The 25,217-nt window shown below is 38.5% G+C and overlaps 1 protein-coding gene across 3 annotated transcripts; it reads right to left on the bottom strand.

The window, feature by feature from the left end:
- Positions 1–217: 217 nt before the first annotated feature.
- LOC116668135 (kynurenine--oxoglutarate transaminase 3) lies at positions 218–24,044 on the bottom strand. 3 transcript variants are annotated; one of them, XM_032494737.1, is made up of 7 exons: positions 23,978–24,044; positions 19,149–19,225; positions 17,712–17,801; positions 13,460–13,646; positions 9,042–9,118; positions 8,688–8,774; positions 218–612 (listed from the first exon to the last, which is right to left on the bottom strand). In XM_032494737.1, exons 1-7 carry the CDS (start codon positions 24,027–24,029, stop codon positions 550–552), a joined length of 633 nt encoding a protein of 210 aa, XP_032350628.1. In that variant the 5' UTR covers positions 24,030–24,044; the 3' UTR covers positions 218–549. The 3 variants fall into 3 exon arrangements, with proteins under 3 accessions (XP_032350628.1, XP_032350629.1, XP_032350631.1); XM_032494738.1 differs by lacking the exon at positions 17,712–17,801; XM_032494740.1 differs by lacking the exons at positions 19,149–19,225; positions 23,978–24,044 and adding an exon at positions 17,922–18,354.
- Between the last annotated feature and the right edge of the window lie 1,173 nt (positions 24,045–25,217).

Here is a 25,217-nt window from a genome sequence, read left to right on the forward strand (position 1 = left end):
AAACTCTGAGCAGAGTTCAAAGCCACTAGTAAATGCAGGGATGGGAACTACAGGCAGGGAGACAAAGCAAAGACACAGAGCTGGGGTGGGGGGTGTAACTGGTTGAGTTTTTATAGTGACAGAGAAGTGAAACTGGCTAACAGTGGAGTGCTTATTGTTTGCCAGCCTTTACGTACATTAGTCCATTACATCCTCATAAACAGTTAACTCAAAAGCGTCATATGAAGTGCCACTTTTATTCCCCTTTTGAGGAAACTGAAGCACAGAGAAGTTAAGCCCCAACCAGCATCTCTCAGTTCTTATCCACTACATTACACTTATCCATTACACTCACTCATAAAGTGAAAGGTGCTTTAATATATCTCAACTGAAAAAAAAAATCAGATTTGAATATTGTTAGGAGTGGGGTTAACTTCTTTGGAAAAACAATGGAAATGTTCCTTTAAATTTCATTTGTGCTGAAAGTTTTATTCTGCGATAACCAGCAAGGGGCCGCACTGAGTGACTCCATTCTAGGTCATCTGACAGAAACAACGCAGTCTGCACGTATCAAGACGCCTGTCTTTTCCATGCCTTGATGATTGCTTCAGCAGCATCCAGTGTACTATCTTTCTGTAAATTAATGAAATAATCATCATTACATGTCAAAATAAATTTAAGATGAAGTAAAGATTTAAACACCACAACCTCAGCAGGAGCACAGAGACCGGGAAATGGCGTTCACAATCCCTTACCTTAGTGGCCAAATACACAGATCTCAAGCTATTCAAGGAACACAGGAGCAAATCAGACAAACAGTTATTTATAATGCTGTACCCCACTGCTGTCTGGCTGGGAAAGGGAATGAATCTCACAAGGAATTCACCATCAGGAGAGCTAGAGAAGCGTCACAGCAATCACTACATCATACTGGTTTGTGACGCCGGCTGCCAGGGCAGGGCACTTTATTACTACTATCCTGACACCAAAGGAATCTACAAATTAACCTGCATGGGGTCAAAGAGCATCACCAAGAGAATGACTGACAAGTTGTATATACAGCTCAGACTGAATACAGTTTAACATGATCCCATCTAAAACCATGCCCATCAGTGTGTGGGCGCTCTCATCACTCATAACCACCTGGGGCAGCCCCAGTGGCCTGCAGTGCCAAAGACCCAGACTCATGAAAGACACTGCTGCAGGTGGACAGTCTGGAGGATGTGCCGATGGAATCCAAATTTATTATTTCATCCATTTGGGTGGGAAGTGTGCAAAATCACAGACCTCATTCAAAAAGGCTTCTAGACAACAAAAGAATACTCCTCCCTTAGCTCCCAACACATACAGAGGACGTCAGGCTGACCAAGAACGAAAGAATGAATTAGTACACAATTATAGAAAAAGGACAAAGAGTACAGAAGAGTTTACACTGAAAAATAACTGCTTCTTCCCTCCCCATCTCTTCCTGCTACTCCCAGCATCCCCCAAGACAACCCTTTATGGCAATTTCTGGTTTTAATTCTAACTAATGTACATTTCTAATTTTTTATTTTTCAACTTCAGTGTCCACCATTCTCTGCTTTCAACGAGGAGAAATTTGTTCATTCATAAAACTGCCCCATCCTACTGAAGTCTCTTAGTTATAAGCGCCTAACCCCTACACTGTTTGAGGGTAACTGTATTGATAACATTCATTTTTTTTTGAATAGGTAATACCTGCATATGGTATAAAATTAAATTGATGGATAACTTCTTCTGCTTTCTCTACTTCTCCTTTTCCTTTCGCTTCCCTCTACAGAATTGTCTAGTTCAAAAGCCATTAGGTGGGGCTGAATGAGACAGGTGTCCATGGATGGGGGCAGGAGGAGCCCTGGCAGCCTGGTGCAGGATGCTGCAGCCAGCGTGGAGTGGGGGGACTTTCCAATGTGGGTGGTGGGGGGTGGCGGTGGCAGCACTGGTGGCACTGACCAGGAACAGCGTCAGGGTCTTAGGAAGGTAAGCGAGGCATCTGTGTGGCGGGGTGGTTCCAGGCAGCGTGGAGCCTGGATGGGATGAGGCAGGTATCTGCCGGCACAGATGGGCATGGCACGATGGAGCCCGCAAGGGAAGAGGAGGGCTTCTCTGCAGTCGGTGATAGTGGTAGCCTTGCATGTGGTGCTGGAGACTTAGAGAGGAGGGTGTCTCTGCAGGAGAGTGACAGCAGCAGGTCGGCACAGGGTGCTGAAGCCCAGGGTAGGTGAGGCTGGTGACCATGAGGGGCAGTGGCAGCAGCCTGGTGCAAAGTGTCTGAGTCTGAGTCAGGTAAAGGGTGCCTGTCAGGGGTGGTGGGTGGAGGGGCAGCGGCACTGACAGGAGACTGGTCACACACAGAGGTACTGATTAAAAGGAGTGGCTACATGATGTGAGTCAGGTTTTTTTTTTTTTTTTTTCTACTGTCAGAGAAGGGAGTGACAAATATGGAAAGGGTGAAAGCTGGAAAAAACTCTGGTGATTTCAACATGTTTAGATAGACATAGAAACAAACAGAATAGACATAGAATGTGTGTGTGTATATATATGCCTCCCTTTTCCTTTTTATACAAATGACAGTGTTCCTCGCAAACCAGTCTGCCCCTTGCTTTTAGCTCCTGCTCTATCACTACATGGAGCTGCTTCACTCAGAATTCTATGAATGTGAATGTCCCACAATTTTTTCAAGCAGCCTTCATTGGTGAGTATTTTGGTTGTTTATAATCCTTTGATATTACAAACAACGCTTCACTGAAAATCCTTGAACACAAGACAGTAAATGTGCAAGTGAATCCACAGGAAAAAAATCCTAGAAGCACAATTTCTGGGTCAAAAGATATGGCCATTTCCATCTGGATGAACAATTTCAAACCAACCACTGCAGAGACGTTACAAATTCCACTGCTGTTTTCAAATCAATGTATGAGAGGGTCTTACAAAACTTTTCAGTTGTTTTGGTTGTTTCCACCTAACAGATAAGATAAAACTTCACTGCAGTGTGTTTGTCATTTCTCTTATCATGAGTGAGGTGGAAGATCCTTTTATGTCTTTGACAGCTACTAAGGGTTTTACCCACAGCCACTGTAAAGTGCTGCTTTTTGGTTTATTTTGCCCTAAATTCAACCTGCTTTCTTTCAATTTCCATTTTCTTGGCGTGTTTTGCCATCTTTTTATCTTTAGCCTTTCCAAGAGGTTGGGTTGGGTGTGTCAACTTTCCCTAGGGACTTCCTGGTGTTGCTTGTTATTTTCCAATACGGACTGCTGCCAAAAAGGACGCAAATCCACCCTGATCTTCCCCTCCTGCCTCCGTGGAGGACTTGATCATTTTGTTTAGATGCCAAAGAATCATTTCTTTAAAATCCAGTATATTAAACAAGGCATATCAGTGTTATTCTGTGACAGTTTTTCCTGAGACGAGGCATTCGCTTCCAATTTTTAGATTTATCTTTTGTTTTAAATGGAAAGCATTCTCAAAATAAAAGCTGTAACAGTCTTTCCCCAGTTCCATTTGTTCTGCTCCTCACTTCCCTCGGGGACGCTCGGTGCTCCGTCTGTCTTACATGGCTGCCATTTTTCTCTCCAACATTTTAAAACTCTTTGTTCCTTTCCACTTGCTTTTGCTTACCTTTCTCAATCCTCAGTGCGCTTACAGGAGTATTCAGTGTTCTCTGTCCTGAATCCAATGTCATCACAGTTACCAACAGCTTAATTTTTCCCTTTAATTTCTCACCTGAGCTCTGACAGCTGCCATTTCATCTTCCTATATTATTTTACTCTATCTTCCCTGAACTTTAAAAAATCTCCACTGTAATCTTGTTTTAAAAGTTTTGAATTTGAAATACCACAAATTTTATTTGCTCTATGGCAAAATTTTTTGTTGTTGTTGAATATTGTCTGACATTTGTTTTCCACTGTACCTTCTTCCCTTATAGTATCTTATTTATAGATTCACAGATGGCTCCTTTTAATACTCACTGCCAGCACACCTACACCTCCTATTGTTCTGGGTAGTGAGGAAGCTCCCTGCTGGCTTTGTCTATGACCTGAAGATGTGTTTGCAGACTTGTGTAAGGGGGGAGCCAGGGGAGCACCGGGAAGGAGTAGAAATTTTCTCTAGCTCGCAGTGCAGTTTAATGTGATTAGTGGAGAATTCAGTGAGGGAGAGTTCTTTTAGATTTTAGTTCTTCTCAACTAATTTTACTGGCTACCTCCAATTTAATGTCTTGCCTTCATGTTGCCTTAACACAGCTTTAACAAAATGATGGGGGTGAGGAGCAAATCTATAACCTAACCAGCCTCCTTTCCAGCCTGGCTTGCACAGGACCTGAATGGCATGACTGCGTGTTCCTGCTCTGCCTCTTCAGTGCTGCCACGTGGCTCTGGGGAAGCTCCCGCTGCCAGCATGCTGAGATGTCCTGTTGCTCTCGATAATGAGGAGGCTACCCACTGGCTCTGGCTCTAATTTGAAGATGCAGAAGCAGGAGACTTTCCTGGTGTCTTCCCTCTACCATTACCTTCACTGTATGTGGCAACTCTTCCTCCTTTACTGGGGCATTTGTGAATTTGTTTTCTATTCTCCTAGCTGTTTTGTAAAAATAATTTCCAAGAAAAGAATGGGGAAAAGCTGTGTCTACTACTTTAAAACTGGAGGTCTTATACCAAAACCAGGCAAAGACACTAACAAAAAAGAGAATTATAGGCCAATATCACTGATGAACATAGATGTAAAAATCCTCACCAAAATTTTAGCAAGTAGAATCCAACAACACATAAAAAAGATTATACATCATGACCAAGTGAGGTTCATCCCAGGGGCTCAAGGGTGGTTCAACACACGCAAATCAATCAGTGTAATACATCACATCAACAAGAGAAAGGACAAAAACCACATGATCATCTAAATCGATGCAGAAAAAGCATTTGATAAAATTCAACACATATTTATGATAAAAACTCTCACCAAAGTGGGTACAGAGGGAACATATCTCAACATCATAACAGCTATATATGACAAACCTACAGCCAGCATAGTACTCAACGGTGAAAAACCCAATAGCTTCCCACTAAAATCTGGGACAAGACAAGGATGCCCACTGTCACCACTCCTATTCAACATAGTCCTGGAAGTCCTAGCCACAGCAATCAGACAAGAGAGAAATAAAAGGGATCCAGATTGGAAAATAAGAGGTAAAAGGGTCACTATATGCAGATGACATGATACTATATATAGAAAACCCTAAAAGGTCCACACAAAAGCTACTAGAGCTGATTGAAGAATTCAGCAAGGTAGCAGGTTACAAAATTAACGTTCAAAAATCAGTTGCATTTCTTTACACTAACGATAAATCAACAGAAGAAGAAAGTAAAGAAACAATCCCCTTTAAAATAGCACCCAAAGTAATAAAATATCTGGGAATAAATCTAACCAAGGAGGTGAAAGAATTATACACAGAAAACTATAAACCACTGATGAAGGAAATTAAAGAAGACTTTAAAAAATGGAAAGATATCCCATGCTCTTGGATTGGAAGAATCAATATTGTTAAAATGGTCACACTGCCCAAGGCAATCTACAGATTTAATGCAATCCCTATCCAATTACCCAGGACATATTTCACAGAACTAGAAAAAATCATAATAAAATTTATATGGAACCACCAATGACCTAGAATTGCCAAAGCATTACTGAAGAGAAAGAAAGAGGCTGGAGGAATAACTCTCCCAGACTTCAGACAATACTATGGAGCTACAGTCATCAAGACAGCATGATATTGGTACAAAAACAGACATATGGACCAATGGAACAGAATAGAGAGCCCAGAAATGAACCCACAAACTTTTGGTCAACTAATCTTTGACAAAGGAGGCAAGAATATACAATGGAATAAAGACAGTCTCTTCAGCAAATGGTGCTGGGAAAACTGGACAGCAGCATGTAAATCAGTGAAGCTAGAACACTCCCTTACACCATACACAAAAATCAACTCAAAATGGATCAAAGACTTAAACATAAGACAAGATACAATAAACCTCCTAGAAGAAAATATAGGCAAAACATTATCTGACATACACCTCAAAAATGCTCTCCTAGGGCAGTCTACGCAAGCAATAGAAATAAAAGCAAGAATAAACAAATGGGACCTAATGAAACTTACAAGCTTATGCACAGCAAAGGAAATCATAAGTAAAACAAAAAGACAACCTAGGGAATGGGAGAAAGTTTTTGCAAATGAAACCGACAAAGGCTTGATCTCCAGAATGTATAAGCAGCTCATACGACTTAATAAGTAAAAAACAACCCAATCAAAAATGGGCAAAAGACTTAAAGAAGCAATTCTCCAAGGAAGACATACAAATGATCAATAGGCACATGAAATAAGGCTCAATATCACTAATTATCAGAGAAATGCAAATCAAAACTGCAATGAGGCATCACCTCACACCAGTCAGAATGGCTATCATTCAAAAATCCACAAATGATAAATGCTGGTGAGGCTATGGAGAAAAGGGAACCCTCCTACACTGCTGGTGGGAATGCAGTTTGGTGCAGCCACTGTGGAAAACAGTATGGAGATTCCTCAAAAGACTAGGAATAGACTTACCCTGTGACCCAGGAATCCTGCTCCTGGGCATATATCCAGAAGGAACCCTACTTCAAAATGACACCTGCACCCCAATGTTCATAGCAGAACTATCTACAATAGCCAAGACATGGAAACAGCCTAAATGTCCATCGACAGATGACTGGATAAAGAAGAAGTGGTATATTTATACAATGGAATACTACTCAGCCATAAAACCCGACAACATAACGCCATTTGCAGCAACATGGATGCTCCTGGAGAATGTCATTCTAAGAGAAGTAAGCCAGAAAGAGAAAGAAAAATACCGTATGAGATTGCTTATATGTGGAATCTAAACAAGCAAACAAACAAACAAAACATAAATACAAAACAGAAACAGACTCATAGACATAGAATACAAACTTGTGGTTGCCAAGTGGGTGGGGGGTGGGAAGGGATAAACTGGGATTTCAAAATGTAGAATAGATAAACAAGATTATACTGTGTAGCACAGGGAAATATATACAAGATCTTATGGTAGCTCACAGAGAAAAAAATGTGACAATGAATGTATGTATGTTCATGTATAACTGAAAAATTATGCTCTACACTGGAATTTGACAGAACATTGTAAAATGATTATAAATCAATTAGAAAATGTTAAAAAAAAAAAAAACTAGAGGTCTTATGGTACTTCTTTCTATTATTAGTTCTGTTTGTAACTTCAAATAATATATTTGTACCTCTATTTCTAGATCCACTATAAGAGGATGGCCTTACCCTTTCTTCTACATTTCAGTCAATTAAATGTTGACATTGTTAGACTGTTAATATGTATATCCTATTCTGGATAAGCCTCCACTAGGTTTGTCTATAAGCTTGTCTCTAAAAGTTGAAAACAGCATTTACACCAATCTGACTAGTTACAGGTGAGTGTGTTGGTATACAGAGTGCCTTAATCTTGGTAAGACTGTTTTCAGTAGTGGTAACATCTTAAAAACAATAATATATTCAGATTTTTTTTTTAAGAACAGATCTGATGGTGCTGAATTCTCTTAGCTTTCATTAATCTTGGATGTTTATTTTGTTTTTAGTTTTAAAGGATATTTTCCTGGATACAGAATTCTGGGCTGATAAATTTTTTATTTCAGCACTTTGACGGTGTCATTTCATTGTAAGTTGGTCTCCACTGTTTCTGGTAAGAAGTTAGTTAACATTCATATCTTTGCTCCTATGCATGCAAGGTATAGTTTTTCTCTGGTTCCTTTCATTACCTTTGGTCTGTGTCAAGGTGAAATTTTCTTTATATCCTGTGTAGTTCACCGAATTTTTAGATCTCTAAATTGCTTTTCACCAAATATGAAGAAATTTTGGCCATTATTTCTTAAGATATTTTTTCTGCCACATTCTCTTTTATTTTTTGAGAGGAGAGGGGTAATCCCAATTACATGTATATTATTAGCTGACATTGACTTATAGACCTGAGGCTTTTATTCATTTTTCAAAAACAACTTTTCACTCTTTTTTCAGATTGGACAATTTCTATGGATCTGTAGTCAAGTGGACCCTTTTATTCTCACCTTCATCTTATGTATGCTAAGCCCCATTTTTCATATCAGATACTGAATTTTTAAATTCCTGAATTTCCACTTGGTTCTTTTTTATAGTTTTAATCTGGTCACTCACTGTGACCATATTGTCCATTAACTTCTTGGACATGCTTATAATATTTGCTTTAAAGTCCTTGTCTGCTAATTCCTTTATCTGGATCACCTTGAGATCTGTTTTTATTGACTGCTTTTTTTTTTTTCTTTTTCCCATTAAGGGTTACATTTTCTTGTGTCTTCACATGTGTAGTAATGTTTGGTTTTATTCAGGACATTGTAACATTACAAGCAAGGAGTCTGATTATGTTATAATCCAGTAAGCTCAACTTCAGAAAGTGCTGACTTTTGTTCTGGTAGGTTAATTTTACTGCATCAGGCCAAAATTTAAAAACTGTTTATGGCAGCAAGCCCAAAATTTAAAAACTGCATATGAGCACATCATGTCTAGCAATTGAAAAATATGGTGCTTTATAAATCAAAAGGAAGGGTATTATAAATATGTTTTTGAGTACACCAGGGAACTTACTTTAATGAAACAAAATCGCACAAATTTCTCAAACTGTGATTTGGTCTCTGCATTACAGAAGGCTGAAACTGGGATGGCTGACAGTTTCTGAAAAATAAATAGGAAGATAAAATAGGAAAAATAGGAAAATTACTTACATTTTAAATATTAATTTTAGGACCACAAACATTAGAAATAGTTACTTCTAAATATTAACAATGTCTAAAAGAAAAATGTTTTTAAAATCCTACAAATAGCTACGAGTAGACAATCATGTAACAAAACTAGTTATCATTGTTTAAAGCAGATCAGCAGGATTCCTTCATAAATTAAGTATAACACAGCACAATACTGCAAAGGCCAATAAAATATTACCTTATTTTTAGTCATCCATTTCACAAATTTATAGTCATAAGGTTCACTGCTGTCCTTCATATCAGAGAAGTCTGCATCTAAAACAACAGTAAAACTTGAACGGCCTGTATATTATGTCTGAGGCAACATGTATCTCATTTGTCTATGAAGATTCAAACTTTCCTCGGAAGATATCCACAGAATCTGCTGGAGACTCACCCTGCATGGTGTGGTGGGAAGTAAGGGATTCACAGGTGAGCTTTACAGACACTCTGAGGCAGTACTCAAATACACATCTGGTTGATCATGCTTGTGTATGTACCTTTTAGCACTGGAAGAGAGTAGGAAAGGGGAAGGAAGGAGTGCTGCCTTTCCATTTAGAAATAATATGTCTCTAAGATCATTATTATGGAAATAAAACTTAAATTTACAGAGTGTTCGTCCATAATAATTATACCCCCAAATAGTAATTCATTATTTATTAGGTTGTAAGCTCCACAAGGGCAATGCAACCTATCATTATCCACAACTCCTAGATCATGTCTAGTATACAAGTAATGAGAAGCATTTTATGGAATGAATGAATGAATATTATATATTATTTATGAAGAGAGAATGTCTGTGTAGTTCTTCCAAGTGATATTTTTATTGTTTCCTCTTCCAAATATTATGCTTAAATTTTTTTTAATTTGGTGAAAAACTTCAAATATGTATTCCTGTATTTATCTCTTGCTCTAATCTTGCTTTAAATTCTAGGCTAGCTGTTTCTCTGGCATTCAGTTTCAGCAATCTACATTTCATATTATTTCAGTTTTACTGATTTGTACACTTAGATCTGTTTGAATGCCCTAAAGCAACTAACACTGATGGTTACTATAATCAATGAAATTTTACAATTTATTGCTCAAAATAAATTGAGGCAGTTATCTTCTTTCTTTCATTCACTAAATATCACTGGCTCTTTAAATTAACAGTGTAAAATTCTTGACATTGAAGAAAGTTTAACTTGCATTTTTTTTTATGTCTTACTATGGTTTTCCTTAATGATTTTATTTCCATTTTCCCCTGTGCTTTAAGAATATAAAATTTCCATAAGATAATGCTAATAATATTCTACCATTTATTTAGTACCTCCTATTTGTTAAGCAGGTTACATGATTCTCTCATTTATTTGTCCTACAATTCTGAGAGACGCAACAATCCTCACTTTACAAATGACGATTACTATTTCAAGTTATCTGTATGTGTGTTTAATTCAGGTTGGGCTCTGACAAAAATGACAACGTAGAATGGTTAGAGACTAATTGTAAATGATGTGAAACTACTAGTACTGCATGGGTGGCTCAGTGGTAGAATTCTCGCCTGCCATGTGACTACTAGTACTCAGTGGTAGTATATGCAAAGGAAACCTGGAGAAAGGAGTGATTACTCGTGGCTGTAGGAAGAAGAACAGGAGGTTATCAACTACCTGTAATTGGCACTGGCTTTACTACTCATTTATTCTTGTAAAGATTAGAAAAGAGAAATTTATTGCCATGGTATTCAAAAAAAAAAAAAAAAAAAAAAAAGAAGAGAATAAATACAATTCTAAAAGATTTTATAGTGAAGAGAAAATTGGAATCTATTTCTTTTGAATGCTTGAGTCAGACACCCTCAAAGGAACTAAACAAAATACTTCTTTATCAAAGGTAGGAGTTTGAACCATTTTATAATAACACTAGCTTATTTAAGTAACCTATGAAAATTAAAATTGGTGGTTGTATTCTTACCATCTTCTCCATAATTATGGACCTTATTATCTCACTAGAACAATTGTAATAATCTTCTTGTTTGTTTCTTGTTTGCTAAATCAGATGTTTTCCTTTTTAGTTCTAGGATGAAGCTCATTGGTTGGGAAAGTTGCTTAGTTTAGCAGAAAAAAGATAAGTTCACTGGTTAAGACATGGATCTCTGGGTTCAGAGATCAGTTCTGCTACTTATTATTTGATTAACCTCAGTAAATTTCTTAATTTTCTATCTCATCTTTCTCAAGTATCAACGAAGATATAATAGTACCAATTTCATAGGGCTTTTGTGAGAATGTGATATTTGTAAAGCTCTTAGCGTAATACCGGCTAAATCATAAATACTGAAAAAATATTAACCATTTAGCCATTGCTATGAGTTACACGCGGAATTACTGTGTTCATGAATTTTACAGTTCATCTTTATTTTCAAGCTACCTTCAAATGAAAGTTTTCTTTTTTTGCTTTTGTCTTTAGCAAATGGTGGGACAAACCTCTAGTATATGGAAGAATTTCTACATTCAAATTAATCTGAACAGATGAAAGAGTAAAATAAAACGAACTTGTCTTCAGATGTAGAAGGGTCTTAGAGACATTAACATTTTCCCCCTACAGGTGAGGGAGCATCATAAAGAATGGGCATCCTTTCCATCATCACAAAAGGTTTTCTAACAAAAATCCTTTCTGCTCCTATTACAACTACATTAGTTTAAGATCTAGGACCTAAACCAGTATTGCTTTCAGGCTGGATCAACTGAGGATAGAATGGGAAACTACTTAAGAGCTTAATACAATCATCCAAGTAAAAGTTGCATTACTGTCCTTTTGATGCTTGATGTCAAATATGGTGAATCCCTTTTAGAACCTACTCTGAAAAAGTTTAGTTCCAGGGAAGATTTATTCTTACCTAAAAAGCTGTTACATTTACTTTCACCCAAGAATTACGTAACTAATTCTATTTTTCTATTTGCCTTTGCTGCCCTGAGGTTTGGGCTCAAGTTAATGCTAACTACAATACAGTTGACCCTTGAACAATACAGGTTTGAACTGCGTGAGTCCACTTATACACAGATTTTTTTCAACAGTAAATACTACAGCACTGCACAATCCATAGTTGGATGAATCCACGCGGAAACTCAGGTAAGGTGGGGCTGCATATAAAGTGGGATCACTGATAACGGAGCTCAACAATGTGTTATACACAGATTTTCAACTGTACAGAGAGCCAGTGCCCCTGACCCCTGCATTGCTCAAGGGTCAACTACCATATGAACCTAGGTGACTAAAATATTTGCTTCCCCCTGCTCCATGATACATTGATATTTAAACATTTCTATTTACAGATTTTTGTGTCAAAGACTTTAAATATTAATTAGCTGAAATTCTTGCTGGAAGCAGATAAAGTATAATAATTTCCTTCTTTTTTTTTAATGGAGGTACTGGTGATTGAACCCAGGACCTTATGCATGCTAACCATGCGCTCTACCACTGAGCTAGTCCCACCCACCCACAAAATAATTTTCTTTTAAACAAAATAATTTATGTTGAAAATCTTGTGAATTTCCAATTCAAAAGCAAAAATGTAAGTGATGGAAGCTGTGCTATTTCTTTTTATCATTTCATGAAATGAGCTGCACATTTAGGCTCAATATAGTAAAAGTGCTTTCCAAACCTTAGAGTGTAGAACATTTCAAGGGGTTTTACATAAGAATGGAGCTTGGGAGCCTGACAAATACAGCTCTCCTGACAAACACATGGCCTCTGCTTCTCTCACAACAAATGAAGAAATAATAATCGCTGTTTTGTTACAAAATTGAAAGTTTCTAGCTTTATAAAATGTATAAAATTTGGTATATATTGAACATTTTTCATGTTCAGTAGCACATCACTTCACTGTAATAGAATCTTAACATTTAAAACTGTTCCAAATAGCTGTAATTTCTAAGATTTCTGTCAGAATAAATTATGCTTTTAAATTTACTACGATTAACACTACAGTTTTTTTGGAAGAAAGATGTTAAACATAAAACATTATCATGCTTCTAACTTTAGATTTGTGTGGCATGTCAGAATTTCACATAACAGCTTCAGGTAAGTGTAGACCACTGCTTTTTGGAGACAAAACTATCTGCAATCTTGCTATGTGACTTTAGGCAAGCTATGTAATATTTTGTAAGTCTTCGTGTCTTTAAACATGGAGCTAACAATGCTTTTTTTCAAAAGAGTATTTGAAAGTGCTTGGCATATAGTAGACCCTCAATCAATATGCTTCATTTCAGTATACTCTAGTGACAAGTATTCCTCAGTTGCATCAACAGTCTAGAAATCATGTTTTTTTAAGTAAAAAGGAACGTAAAATTGTACTAAAAGGAACACAAAGAACATGTATTACTTCATGTACCTGTTATAAGTTACACACCAGAACTAGACAGCAAATTCTACGTTTACCAGAAAACTCAGAACCAATAACTCCATAATCATGGAACAACAGTCGCATTTAAGGTCAAGGACCTAATTGTCAAGATGACTGTAAACAACACTGACATTGTGGAAATCCATTTTTCCATAAATGAAATGCTGATATGGCTTTGACACCAATCTATAATTCCATACCTAGGTTTCTGTATATTTGAAATAATAAAAACCTTTACAAACCTAGCAAAGACACATCAGCGATGATGAAGTATCCTCCATCAGGAACTATGGGTGTCAGGCCAACACTTTCAAGTAAACGTACCATCCGATCTCTTTTTACTTCTAACTCTTTTGGCAAAGAATTAAAGTAACACTCTGGGTCATCCATGCGCTTAATGTCAATCCAAAAAGCTTGAGCCAAGGCTTCCTGTATGTCAAGATTGAAAAATATAAAAAGAAAATATGATAATGTTATTTACTGCTGAATTTATTGGTATAATAAATACAGACTGAGTAGCATTATTGGCAAAAAGTCTTTCAGGGAATCACAGCTGAATTTCTGTGAACCTATGTTAAATTCTATAGATTAATGGAGGAATCAGTTACGTGTGAACGATGAATTCTAATGTGAAGAACTGAGAACGGACCATGAAAATCCAAACTGAATCAGAGGTACAGTTGTCCCTTGGTATTCTCAGAGGACTGGTTCCAGGATCCTTACAGATACCAAAATCCACGGATGCTCAAGTCCCATAGATTCTGCTTCTGCAGATTCAACCAGTGGGGGATCCACAGTCTTTGGTTGAATCCATGAATGCAGAACCTGTGAGCAAGGAGGACCAAATGTATTATACAAAGACAGCTTCCTTGGAAGTGAAAAGACATTGTTATTTCCTCTTGAGGTTAGCTGTAGAATAACTTGCTAGCTCTAAGTCTGAAAGATGACCAGAGAAATGATGAACTAGCCAGCACTTCCCCATTACCTTGAAGGACGTAGTGGAAATGAAAGCTGACCCACCGTGTCATTCCCTGTAAGTGTACAAATCCCTGCTCTAATCATTCACATTCCGGGAAGGCAGTGTAAGTCCCACAGGGATTAGAAACAAGTTTCTGGGGACATGTGGAATTGCTTCTCTACCATTCTTCAGGAAAGTCAGAAGAGAAAGGAGAGAAATTGGGCAAAATGAAAAGAGCCAGTGTTGTTTAGATCAGGCAGGTGTCTCAGAAGGCAACAGGTCAGGAACAGGTAAAGGAGTCCAAATCAGGGCATACAAAACAACAAGGATCTGTACAAGCAGGAGGGCATAAGTTTGGTAGTTGAACTGGGACGACCTAGAATACTGGCTCTCAGAGCAAACAAGGAGATCCAAACAAATAATCAAGAACCTGGAATAGTTAAGATAGAGGGGTAGAGCGAAGTTGTCAAATCTTAAGGAAATTGATCAGAATCCAGAGATATCAAGAACTAAAGGACAAAAATGAATAAATACTTATGGAGTAAGTATATACTGAGTACCTACAGTGCACCTGGCACTGGTGATAAATGCTGGGAATGTAATGACGTACACGATAAACACGGCCCTTGCCTTTACAGAGCTTCCAATTAGCCTGAATCTGCGTGGACATGGGGGAGGGGAGAGAAAGAAAACAAAAACAGGAAAATGTCAGGACATAATTTGTTCTGCTGGAGGAACCCAGAAGTCCGGTGTGGCTAACGAGTAGCAGGAGAATGTGGCAAGAGATGACCCTGAGAGAGGACAGGACCCCAGAGAGGACCGCATGCCAAAAGAACTCAGCAGGAAAACAGAAACAGTAATAGTTCCCCAGAACTAAAACAATCTTGAATAAATACGGATCAGCTGCTTCAGCCTCGGAATCTGTGGCTCCAGTTTCCAAACACAGTTGTCTGAGGGCATGGGAAAAAAAACCAGGCATTTAGGTGGGGAGGGTACAGCTCAGTGGTGGAGCGCATGCTTAGCACGCATGAGGCCCTCCCTGGGTTCAATCCCCAGGGTCCCCATCAAATAAATAAACCTAATTACCTCTCCCCCAAAATAAAAAGTAAATAAGTAAAAAAATAAATTAAACAAACAAACAAACAGAAAAACAAGGCACTTAGCCAAAATGGAAATAAGAGTTCGGAAAAAGATACGCCAGATTCTTAGTTGAATCTTCCTTTTTCTCAGTAACTGGCCATTCCCTACGGTAGGAGATACTGCCCTAGAAAATTCAAAGCCCAGGAGATGTAAACATCTGTCACCACCATAGAATTATTCTGGACTCCTCTCCTTTCCTCATATCCCACATGTGGTCCATTGGCCAATCCTGTCAGCTCTAACTTCAAAATAAATGCAGGCCCAAGCACTTCCCACGACTTCTGCCACCCCCATTCTGGTTCAGTCCACTGCTGTCTCTCTCTCCTGGATCACTTTGACAGTCTTCCATCTAACTCGACAAAGCAGCTAGCGTCCCTCTGACGACACAAGTTAGGTCATGTCACTCCTGTGCTCAAAATTCTCCAGGGGTTTCCTATCTCACCCGGTCTTTATAGTGACACACATGTCCCTACTCGATCTTACCCCCAGCTGCTTCTCTGATTTATTTCCTCCTACTCTTTTTCCTTGATCATCCCGTCCCAGCCTCTGTGCTTCTCAGTGGTATAAACATGACAGCCACGCCACCTGCCAGGGCCTTTGCACTTGTTCTCTCATAACCAAGTGACGGCTTAACCTCCTTCAGTTCTCTGTGCAAATGTCACCTTCTCAGTGAGGCTTTCAAAGATTACTCCTTTTAACACTGTGTATTTTCCCCATTAGCACTTTGTATCCTTCCTCTCTTACATTCTTCTTCACCTACCAACATCTGACATATGTATTACTAAAACATTAATTTGTTTATTACCTGTGCTCCCCCACTAGGTCATAAGACGTACAAGGGCAGGAGTTTTGTCTGATGTGTCTCTGATACTTAGTTAATATTTGTTGAGTAAGTGCAGTTTTATTTTGAGAAAATGAAATGGGTTTAATATATAATAAAACCAGTGTCAGGCTAGCCTTTATCATGGTATCACTTTAGAGAATCACTGGAAAAATAATTTTAAATTAGAAATTTTTCTTAATTCAGCAGTTATTTTTCGCAGGAAGCAAAAAGGTTTACTGTAGCCAATATATTTGACTGTTTTGGCTGCTTACCTGCCTTCCAATTTTTTTCCCAGTGTTCTGATTATTTACAGAATGATCGTACATAGATCCCTATTTTATAGACATTAAAAAAAAAGAAACATAAAAAGACATACATTAAAGTCTTATAACCTACCCATCACTGTCTACTAATTTCATACATCCCTCTTACCCCCACAAAAGGTTTCTTATGGACCCTTCCAGAGATCCTTTAAGAAAATGTAAGTGAATAGTCTTTCCCCTTTCTTATACAAAATGCAGCATAAATATACACTGCTCTTTCCATATCTTGCTTTTTTTACTTTACAATATATCCTGGAAATCTTCCCACATCAGTAAGTATAGAGCTTCCTCATTCTTTTTTTTCACTTTCCCTTTCCTTTTATTTTAAACAGCCATGATGATGAGACAGAATAATGGCCCCCAAAGATATCCATGTCTTAAAACCAAGAACCTGTAAATATGTTACCCTGCATGGTATAATGTTAAGGATCGAGATGGAGAGATTCTCCTGAATTATCTGTGGGCCTAATGTAGTAACAAGATTCCTTATAAGAGAAAGAAGGTGGTGGGCGAGTTGGTGTCACAGGGGGGATATGTCTTGACAGAGGCAGAGGTCGGAGTGATGTGACCACAAGCCAAGGAATGCAAGCAGCCCCTAGATGCCGGAAAAGACTTGTAGTGGAGTCTCCCTCAAAGCCTCCAGAAGGAATGCAGCAAGGCCAACACCTTGATTTTAGCTCCCTAAGACCCATTTTGGACTGCTGACTTCCAGAATTTTAAGATCAAATTTTGTGTTGTTTTAAGCCACTAAGTTTGTGGTAAGTTGGTACAGAGAAACAGGATACTAATACAGTCATATAATATTTAAATGTTTAAACAAATCATGGTTTATTAAATCGATCCATAGACGGACTATCCCCTAACTTCTGCAATGAAAATGAAATGGCCATGTACACACGAAGCTTCTGACATGTGCAGTTGACAGCTTTCGGGTAAATTCCCTTCATGAGCTTCATGAGCACGGACATCTACAACTTTGCTTGGGGCTGTCACTGTCCTCCAGAGTTTGCAGTCCTCTGTGATCCCACCAGCAATATATGAGTGTTCAAAGTTAAAGCTTCATGTATCAAAAACAAACAAAAAAACTATTCTTGATAGCAGTGAATATGTGTTTGGCCTAAATTCTCAAATTATACTAGAATTCCTGCTCAAAAAGACATGAAGAGAAGAATTAAGGCAATTCAAGTACACATAATAAAAATAACACCACCCAAAGACTTTGCTCAACCCCAAGTGACTGCAACACCTACCTGTAAAGGAGTTGCACACGTATAAATGGTGTTTTGTTGAACTGTCTGTAAATGTTTTATCAAATGTTTAGGACCAATGGACCAGCCAAGCTGGGAAAGAAAACGGTAAAAGCAGATTTCAAAAATGAGTCTGATTCTAAGTACCAAATCTGATAGACGAGCTAAGCTTAATGCAATTAATAAATATATGCAATTCCAAAATGCTCATACCATGAAAGTAGGGCATGTAGTTTTAGTAGGTAGAATTATTTCAGCCCTGTTCTTTTTGTGGAATAGTTTCCAACTGGAGTCACTAAACTCTGCCTTCAGAAGGGAAATAGTGCCCACAATAGATTATCTTCTCCTCCACTGCGATGTTGCAGCTTCTGATATTCTGGAGGTCTCATAACCAGGAACAAAGCTTGTTTGAATTAGATACAGGTAAAAGTATGCCTGAATGAGGGCTGTAAGGGATTCAGCCGTAATTTTGAAACTCCCTGCTTCTTACCCAAATTCAGGAGAGGTGAAGCTGGGAAGATAAGGTTTTTTGTCCTTTTTTTAAACTGAAGTACTGTCAATTACAATGGGTCAACAATTTCTGGTATACAGTACAATGTTCCAGTCTTGCATATACATACATATATTCGTTTTCATATTTTTTCCATTAAAGGTTATTACAAGATATTGAGCATAGTTCCCTGTGCTAAACTTTTTTTTAATCTATTTTTATATATAGTGGCTAACATTTGTAAATATCAAACTCCCAAATTTATCCCCTCCCACACCCTTTCCCCAGTAACCATAAGATTGTTTACTAAGTCTGAGAGTCTCTTTTGTAGATGAGTTCATAGTATCTTTCTTTTTTTAGATTCCACATATAAGTGATATCATGTGGTGAATAAATTTTCTGGCTGTATTACATAGTGCAGTGGTTAAGTGCATGGATTCTGAGGCTAGACTGCCTGTCCCAGCTGGAATTTAAATTTATTAGCAGTGTAACCTTAGGCAAGTTACTCAGCTTCTTTGTACTTTAGTTTTGTCTGTGAAATGGGAATAATAAACTATACCTACCTCATAATACAGTTACGAGAATAAAAGGAATCAGTATGTATGAAGCTCTTAGAACCTGGCACACAGTAAATGCCAAAATGTTAGCTATTATTTTTTCTCCTTTTATATTAACATGCAGTAATCTGAACATTCTTTGCAAAGAAAAAAGTATCATTAGTTGGTTATTTATTAAAAAATCACCTAATTTTTTTCTTACTTTTAAAGGAATGATTAGGTCTCAAAAAGGGTAAAGGCCAACCAGAAAACTGGATGAGTAAATAAGGAAAACAGCAGTGAGTAGAAAAATCTGTGAAACTAAATACATGTGCATTTAAAACACACACACACAACTCTACAAGAAATAAAATGCACGCCTGTTTCAAACAATCAAATTCTCGCTCCTCTCACCTTCCAGCCAGTTACACTGAAAGTCTTTCCAGCACTCCCGATCGTTACTGTTCTCTCCCACATTCCTGGAAAAGTGGCTGAACAGGAAAAAAAGAAGAAAAAAAAAAGGTTAAATAATTGCTTTCCAATCAATCTACAGTCAGTCTAACCTAAAAACATAAATGCCTAATGGTGTGGTCAGTAGTGTTATCTCCATGGAGATAATTTTTTAACCCAAACACAGTTGAAAATGCTACCATGCTTGAAAACATTTAAGTGGCAAAACTACTTCCCAGGGCAGGAGCGGCAGAGGTGTCTGCAGGCAGCACTCTGGGCTGGCTCAGCGCCGTGGTCACAGGAGCCAGAGCACCCAGCGTGCTCGGTGTCAGCAGCAGCTGGGTGTCCAACGCCATCACTCTGCGGCTCTGGTTCTGGTTGTGGTCCTGGCTACTGTATAGCTCGCCTCTACTCTGCTCCTTTTCCAAGTCTATTTCTATAGGATTCCTAAGGCAATGGTTCTTAAAATGTGGTTCCCACATCAGCAGTATCAGTTATCACCGGGGAACTTGCAAAAAATGGAAATTCTTGGATCATCAGAAACTCTGGCGAAGGGCCAGCGATCTGCATGCACGTGTGAGAGTGTGTGTGTGTGTTCTGCTAATGACTTACTGAGTCAGAAATCCTATGATGTATAGTTCATTCATTTAGTGTATATAAGAGCCATAGAGTTATGTGACCATCACCACAATCAAGTTTGAAACTTTTTTTTTCACCCTCAAAGGAGCTCCGTATCTGTTAGGTATCACCCACTAATGTTCCCATGGCCAGTAACCCTAGAATTTGCGCCTGAGTGGAGCCTACCTAACACATGTATTTTCTCTGCGATGCAAACCACAGCCTTCCTGCCCTTAGAAACATTAGACAGCACTTCAGCACTATATTTGGGGGCCACTTTAAACAGCAAAACCACTGTGAAAAGGACATGTGCTTACAGAATGAGCTGCCATAAGAAGGCAGAGCATTGCCTTGCTGACCTCAACTGGGAACACGCACATGGGGCAACTCTAATGTCTCCCTCCCCTGCACATGTCTGTGACTGGAGCACTCTACTCATCTGGGGGTTACAAATACATTTTAGTGAGCAGATGAACTCACAAATAAAAATTCCACGAATAATGAGAAACAACTATGTAAAAGTTTTCAAGTTGACTGACATCTTTAATAAAAATCATTCGTTCACTTACTCAGTCACTCATTAAACATTTATTAGCAATGATCAGGAGCCAGGGACTAAGCTAGGTCTAGAGAAAACAAAGATGAGGGGCTTACTGTCTAGCGGGGGCAGGGACAAGCGGAGCAGCAGCTGCAGTGTGCAGGAGGAGGTGTCAGGGTAACCCTCTGCAGCCAGGGACGCCTGAGGCGAGGCCTGGACAACCACAGGGGCCTCTGCCCAGCAGAGAAGAGGAAGAAAGGTGTTTTGCCCAAAGAGGATTCAGGTATCGAAGTCATGGAGGTATAAAATGCAAGAGTTTGTGAACTCTGTTGGGCACTGGTACCTTGCTCCTGTTAGTCTTCCGGGGACGCTACCCACAACACTGCTCAATGGAGTCCTCAAGGGATTTCGTTGTGAAATTCTTCATACACAATCCCACAAGGTTTTCACCTGGTTTTTTTAGAGGTACAACAGATTCTCTTGCATTGTTCTAGGAATATTAGTATGCACAAAGGGAAAACAAATACCCGTTTCTGGGGAGGGTCTAAGCTACTGTCTTCTTGAAGTAATCTTCTCCTAAGCAAACAAAGTGCCTACTAAAATGTAAGGTGGCTAAAGGAAGTTCAAAATGGATGCATATACATTTCAGTCTATCATGAAATACCTGCCAATATTTGTAAAGGTGGGAAAACTATATAAATGAGGAAAGTTATCACTGTATTTTCTGTGGAGTATAAGGAAACCCAAAACGAGAGATGAAGAAAATATTCAGAGAGAGGCGAGAGGGAAGAAGGAATATTCTAACATTTGATGTAAATAATTACATCCTTTCAAGTTGAGACATTTCTAGTCTTCCAAGGTATTTCCAAAGAATACAACACATGTCCCACTTTCCTATTTGACCAGAGAACTATGTTTAATTCAGAGTATCACTTCCTTTAAAATAAAAATACATATCCAAATCAGGAAGGCCTACTAGTAAGAATATCTAAAAATAAATTTTCCTAAAATAAGGATTACCCAGAGACACTAATACAATCCTCTAACATGTTTTCAATATAAGTTACATATGAAGGAAATAAAAACTACATACACATCAAATGTAGGTTCCAAACATAAAATATCAAATCTAAGTATAGTATTTAAAAGGTGAGCTAACTAATTTCTTGATGTCTCTTTCGGCCATATAGAAGCAGATGTCTTGGAGGGGAGGGTAGAGCTCAGTGCTAGAGTGCTTGTTTTAGCATGCACAAGGTCCTGGGTTCAATCCTCAGCACCTCTGTTTAAATAAATAAGGAAACCTAATTACCCCCCACCCCCAGAATAAATAAATAATTTTTAAAAACACATAAAAAGTGTTAACTCTAAAAATAAATAAATAAAGAGTAATGTCTTTTCTTCAAAGACTAAGCTAATCAGCTGGATAATTTACAAGGAATTTTATACTAATTTTCCATACATCAATGGATTAGTACATAAATACCAGTGTATCAGTATCCATCTCTTCCAGAAGAGAAGTTTCTTTTGTTGACTGAAATGTCATCTTACATGTCATTTACCTGGAGACATCATTTGAATCAAAAATCTGATCCAATAAGAACAAATTCTATTATTTCAACAAAAAGGGCCATAAGTAATTTAAAAACATCTAGATATTCACGTCCTCTCCATCTCAGAGATTTGGGGAGCTACAGAATATAAACAGGCAGAGCAGATGACCATAGCACTGTGTGTGAATTCAGTAACCTAGAGGGAAAAAAAAATCTTTGCAGGTCTGATGATTTCAAAAACTATATCCAGTGTCCAGTACTGGTAAGTTCAGCTTGCAACTATATCAACGGCAACTGGTCTTTGCACGTCCCCTCTATGACCCATGATCCTTAAATCGGCCACGGCAGCTGTAACAGTTATTCACTGGCAATTTAGGCTTCAGTATAAGTCAGATGAAGATTAGAGACATGATGAAGAGTGAAAACCACACCAGGGAAAACTGCCCCTGTGACAACATGGAGATGACGCCAACTGCATGATGTGTGGCCAGCAAGCCTTACGGTGTCAGACTCGAGACCTGCCTCTCTGCAGATGATGGAGTAGCCATTTTGCATCCTTCATGTAACGAAGGCTGCTGTGTTTAACAGAATACATTTTCGTGCTTTTGCACTCTCTAAATAATAAAATAGTGAATTCATTTTTTCTTGTTTTAACTTTATGAGTTATTCTAACAACTAAAAAATCTGAGTTAAAGATACATGTCTTGATATCTTTAGCAAATAATATTGTTTACACTTTGCCATGAAGGGCTTACAACATAGGGTTTAAACAAATTTCAAGCCTTTTACACTGAGTTCACTAAAATTTGAAAGCTTTCAGTCATTATTGCACAGACACGAACATTTGTAAAATACATAAAATGCTGAGTATAAAATTATACTTATTCATTAGGTAGATGCCTCTTTCTCTCTCTGCTTAATCTAAAAAAATTACTGAAAAAGTTAACTGTCCATGTCAGTCTGATTCTCAACTGGGGAATAGTTCAAATGACCTGAGACAGAGATCGACAAGACGGCTGAAAGTGACCTCTGCGGCCCACTCTTTGCTGATCACCTCGAGCAGCTGCTTTCTCCTCTCTGTCTCTGTCATTTGTAATGCACCACAGGGGTAATTATGGTATGTGCAACTATTTACATACAAGAGCACTCTTTTTAAAATGTATTGGTTTCTGCCACGCTGATTTTAGTTATCCTTCCCTTTTCCTTTTCATACTTCCTATTCATTTATTCAACAATGACTTTCTTGATGGTCTACCACGCACAAAAACCCTATTCGGGGAACAGGACATTGAGAAGAGACCAAAAACAAATGAAAATACCTACTTTCTTGTAGGTTAAAAGTCAAATATACAGATCCTGGTATTTGTTATACAGAAAAAAAGGACAAAACAAATGCCTGGAAGGAGAGATACAACCATCTTAAACGTTGTGGTCAACGAAATTCAACCTACGAATAGAGATCCGAGGGAGGTGAGAGACTGAGCCTTGTGGTATTTGGTGGAAATGCATTTCCAGGTAGAGGAAGGGCAAGTGCAAAGACACAAAGGTTGCAGCCCAGTTTACAAACCTAGAGTTGACATCAAGGTCTGGATCACCCCTTCTAGAAGATACTGTGGCATCTGTGAGATGGCCCGGTAGTGCAGTGAAATCCCGGGCAAGGGCCGCACAGCAGTACCCCTCCTGTCCCTGCAAGCTCCCCTCCTGTTGACCTGGCGTTTTGGCAACTTGCTCAACAGGGACAAACCAGTTTAGGAACAAGCAAGCCCATGCCTCATGTGCTGAGTAACAGCCAGATTTCTGGGGAAAGCTAAGGATACAGGCAGAGGTACCATTGTTCTGGTTTCATAGCTTTGTTGTGTGATCCAAAATCTCTCCCTCTAAGCTTGTACAGTTGTTTCAGTCTGTTCATTCATTCACTCCAGCATCATTCACTCAAATCCCACTTTAAGTGCTCATACAGACATTTTCCCATCACGAAGACTCTTTAAAGCTGTTCTGGGAGACTTTCCAGTCACACATTAAACAGTCACACATTAAACAAGTGCCCAAACACACTTAGATCTGCGATTCTATATAAGAACCGGTACCTATTTTTAAATGCTTGTTTCCAGTATACACGAGCCATTCAATAAACCTCATCGCTGATGCACAGCGCGTCGTATTTGATGCAAAGGTCAGCAATCACTTGGAGCTCCGAGTTGGTGAACACCTGCACAAATTAAAGGGAACAAAAGAGCAGGCCAATCATTGTTCAACACGTGAGAAAGTGAGGGACCACAAGACTGCATAAGGAGGTAACAGACTCACCTTGCAAGGGGGTTATGTGGAGTATTTAGGATTATAGCCTTGGTTTTAGAATTAAATTTGCTTGCCAGTTCTTCAGGATCTAATGTCCAGTCAGAACTAGACCATTTTTTGCCATCAACAGGTTTTCTAAGCATGAAGAATGAAGATACGATTTAATTCAATTAATTCATGTTTGCTGCCTTACAGATCAATAACCTAATAAGGAAAAAGAAAGTAGAGAAAAGCATGGCAAAGGTAACTGAATAACTAACAAAGGAAAGAAACAGAAATAACTAAGCTTTACTTTCTGGCCTTGAGAGCTCAAGAGAACTCGATTCTCATGCTCATAACCGTCAAATGGAAACATGAACTGTCAACATTAACAGCTGTTAACATGCCTATATTCCTTCTACGGAGCCAGCTGTCAATGTTGGTCAATGTGGTCACATACTACAAGGCTAAGAGAAGGTTTCTGTGATTCACCTTAGTGTATTACGTATTTTGATACGGTTTTTAAAAAGACAATGATATTTTATTGTATTTCTAAAGACAAAAGCAGAATTTAAAAAGTCACTTCGCTCAGAATTCAACAAGCTTATTGAGCACCCAGCATATACCCTGCACTGCTAGTCACTGGGGAGCAGTGCTATAAAAGTGAGTCAGAAATGGTCTCTGCCCTGGTGGTGCTCACAGTTGGTGGGGGAGACACAGAACCAAAACAGTATTACATACAATATAGATGTGCGGTAACGTAACATAATGTACTAAAAGCTCCCCCACAAAGTTGTTGGTTACCTTCAGTCACAGTAGAGATACATAGTAAATCCAAACATATAATCAAAGTAGAAACTTCATTGGCAACCAAGTAATTGGTACTTTCAAGACTTCTTAAAACGTGAGTCATGTGGCAAACTTACAGCTCTTAAGGGAATAAAAAACTGGCGTTGCTCCAGCCATTCTCACCATGGGCTCATAGCAGTCATAGAAGGCACTATCACTATGACCTGGAATAAAACCAAGTAAGAACACGGACACATCAAT

Source organism: Camelus ferus, chromosome 13 (assembly GCF_009834535.1).
Source record: "Camelus ferus isolate YT-003-E chromosome 13, BCGSAC_Cfer_1.0, whole genome shotgun sequence".
Lineage (NCBI taxonomy): Eukaryota > Metazoa > Chordata > Mammalia > Artiodactyla > Camelidae > Camelus > Camelus ferus.

Excerpts from the sequence above, each read along its gene's own strand:
- LOC116668135 (XM_032494737.1), bottom strand. The coding sequence starts at position 24,029 with ATGAGGTTTATTGAATGGCTCGTGTATACTGGAAACAAGCATTTAAAA. Across the intron at positions 13,647-17,711 it reads CGTGTGCAACTCCTTTACAG|GAAGCCTTGGCTCAAGCTTT; the intron begins GTAGGTGTTGCA and ends CTTGACATACAG. Across the intron at positions 9,119-13,459 it reads CGCTGATGTGTCTTTGCTAG|ATGCAGACTTCTCTGATATG; the intron begins GTTTGTAAAGGT and ends CTGTTGTTTTAG.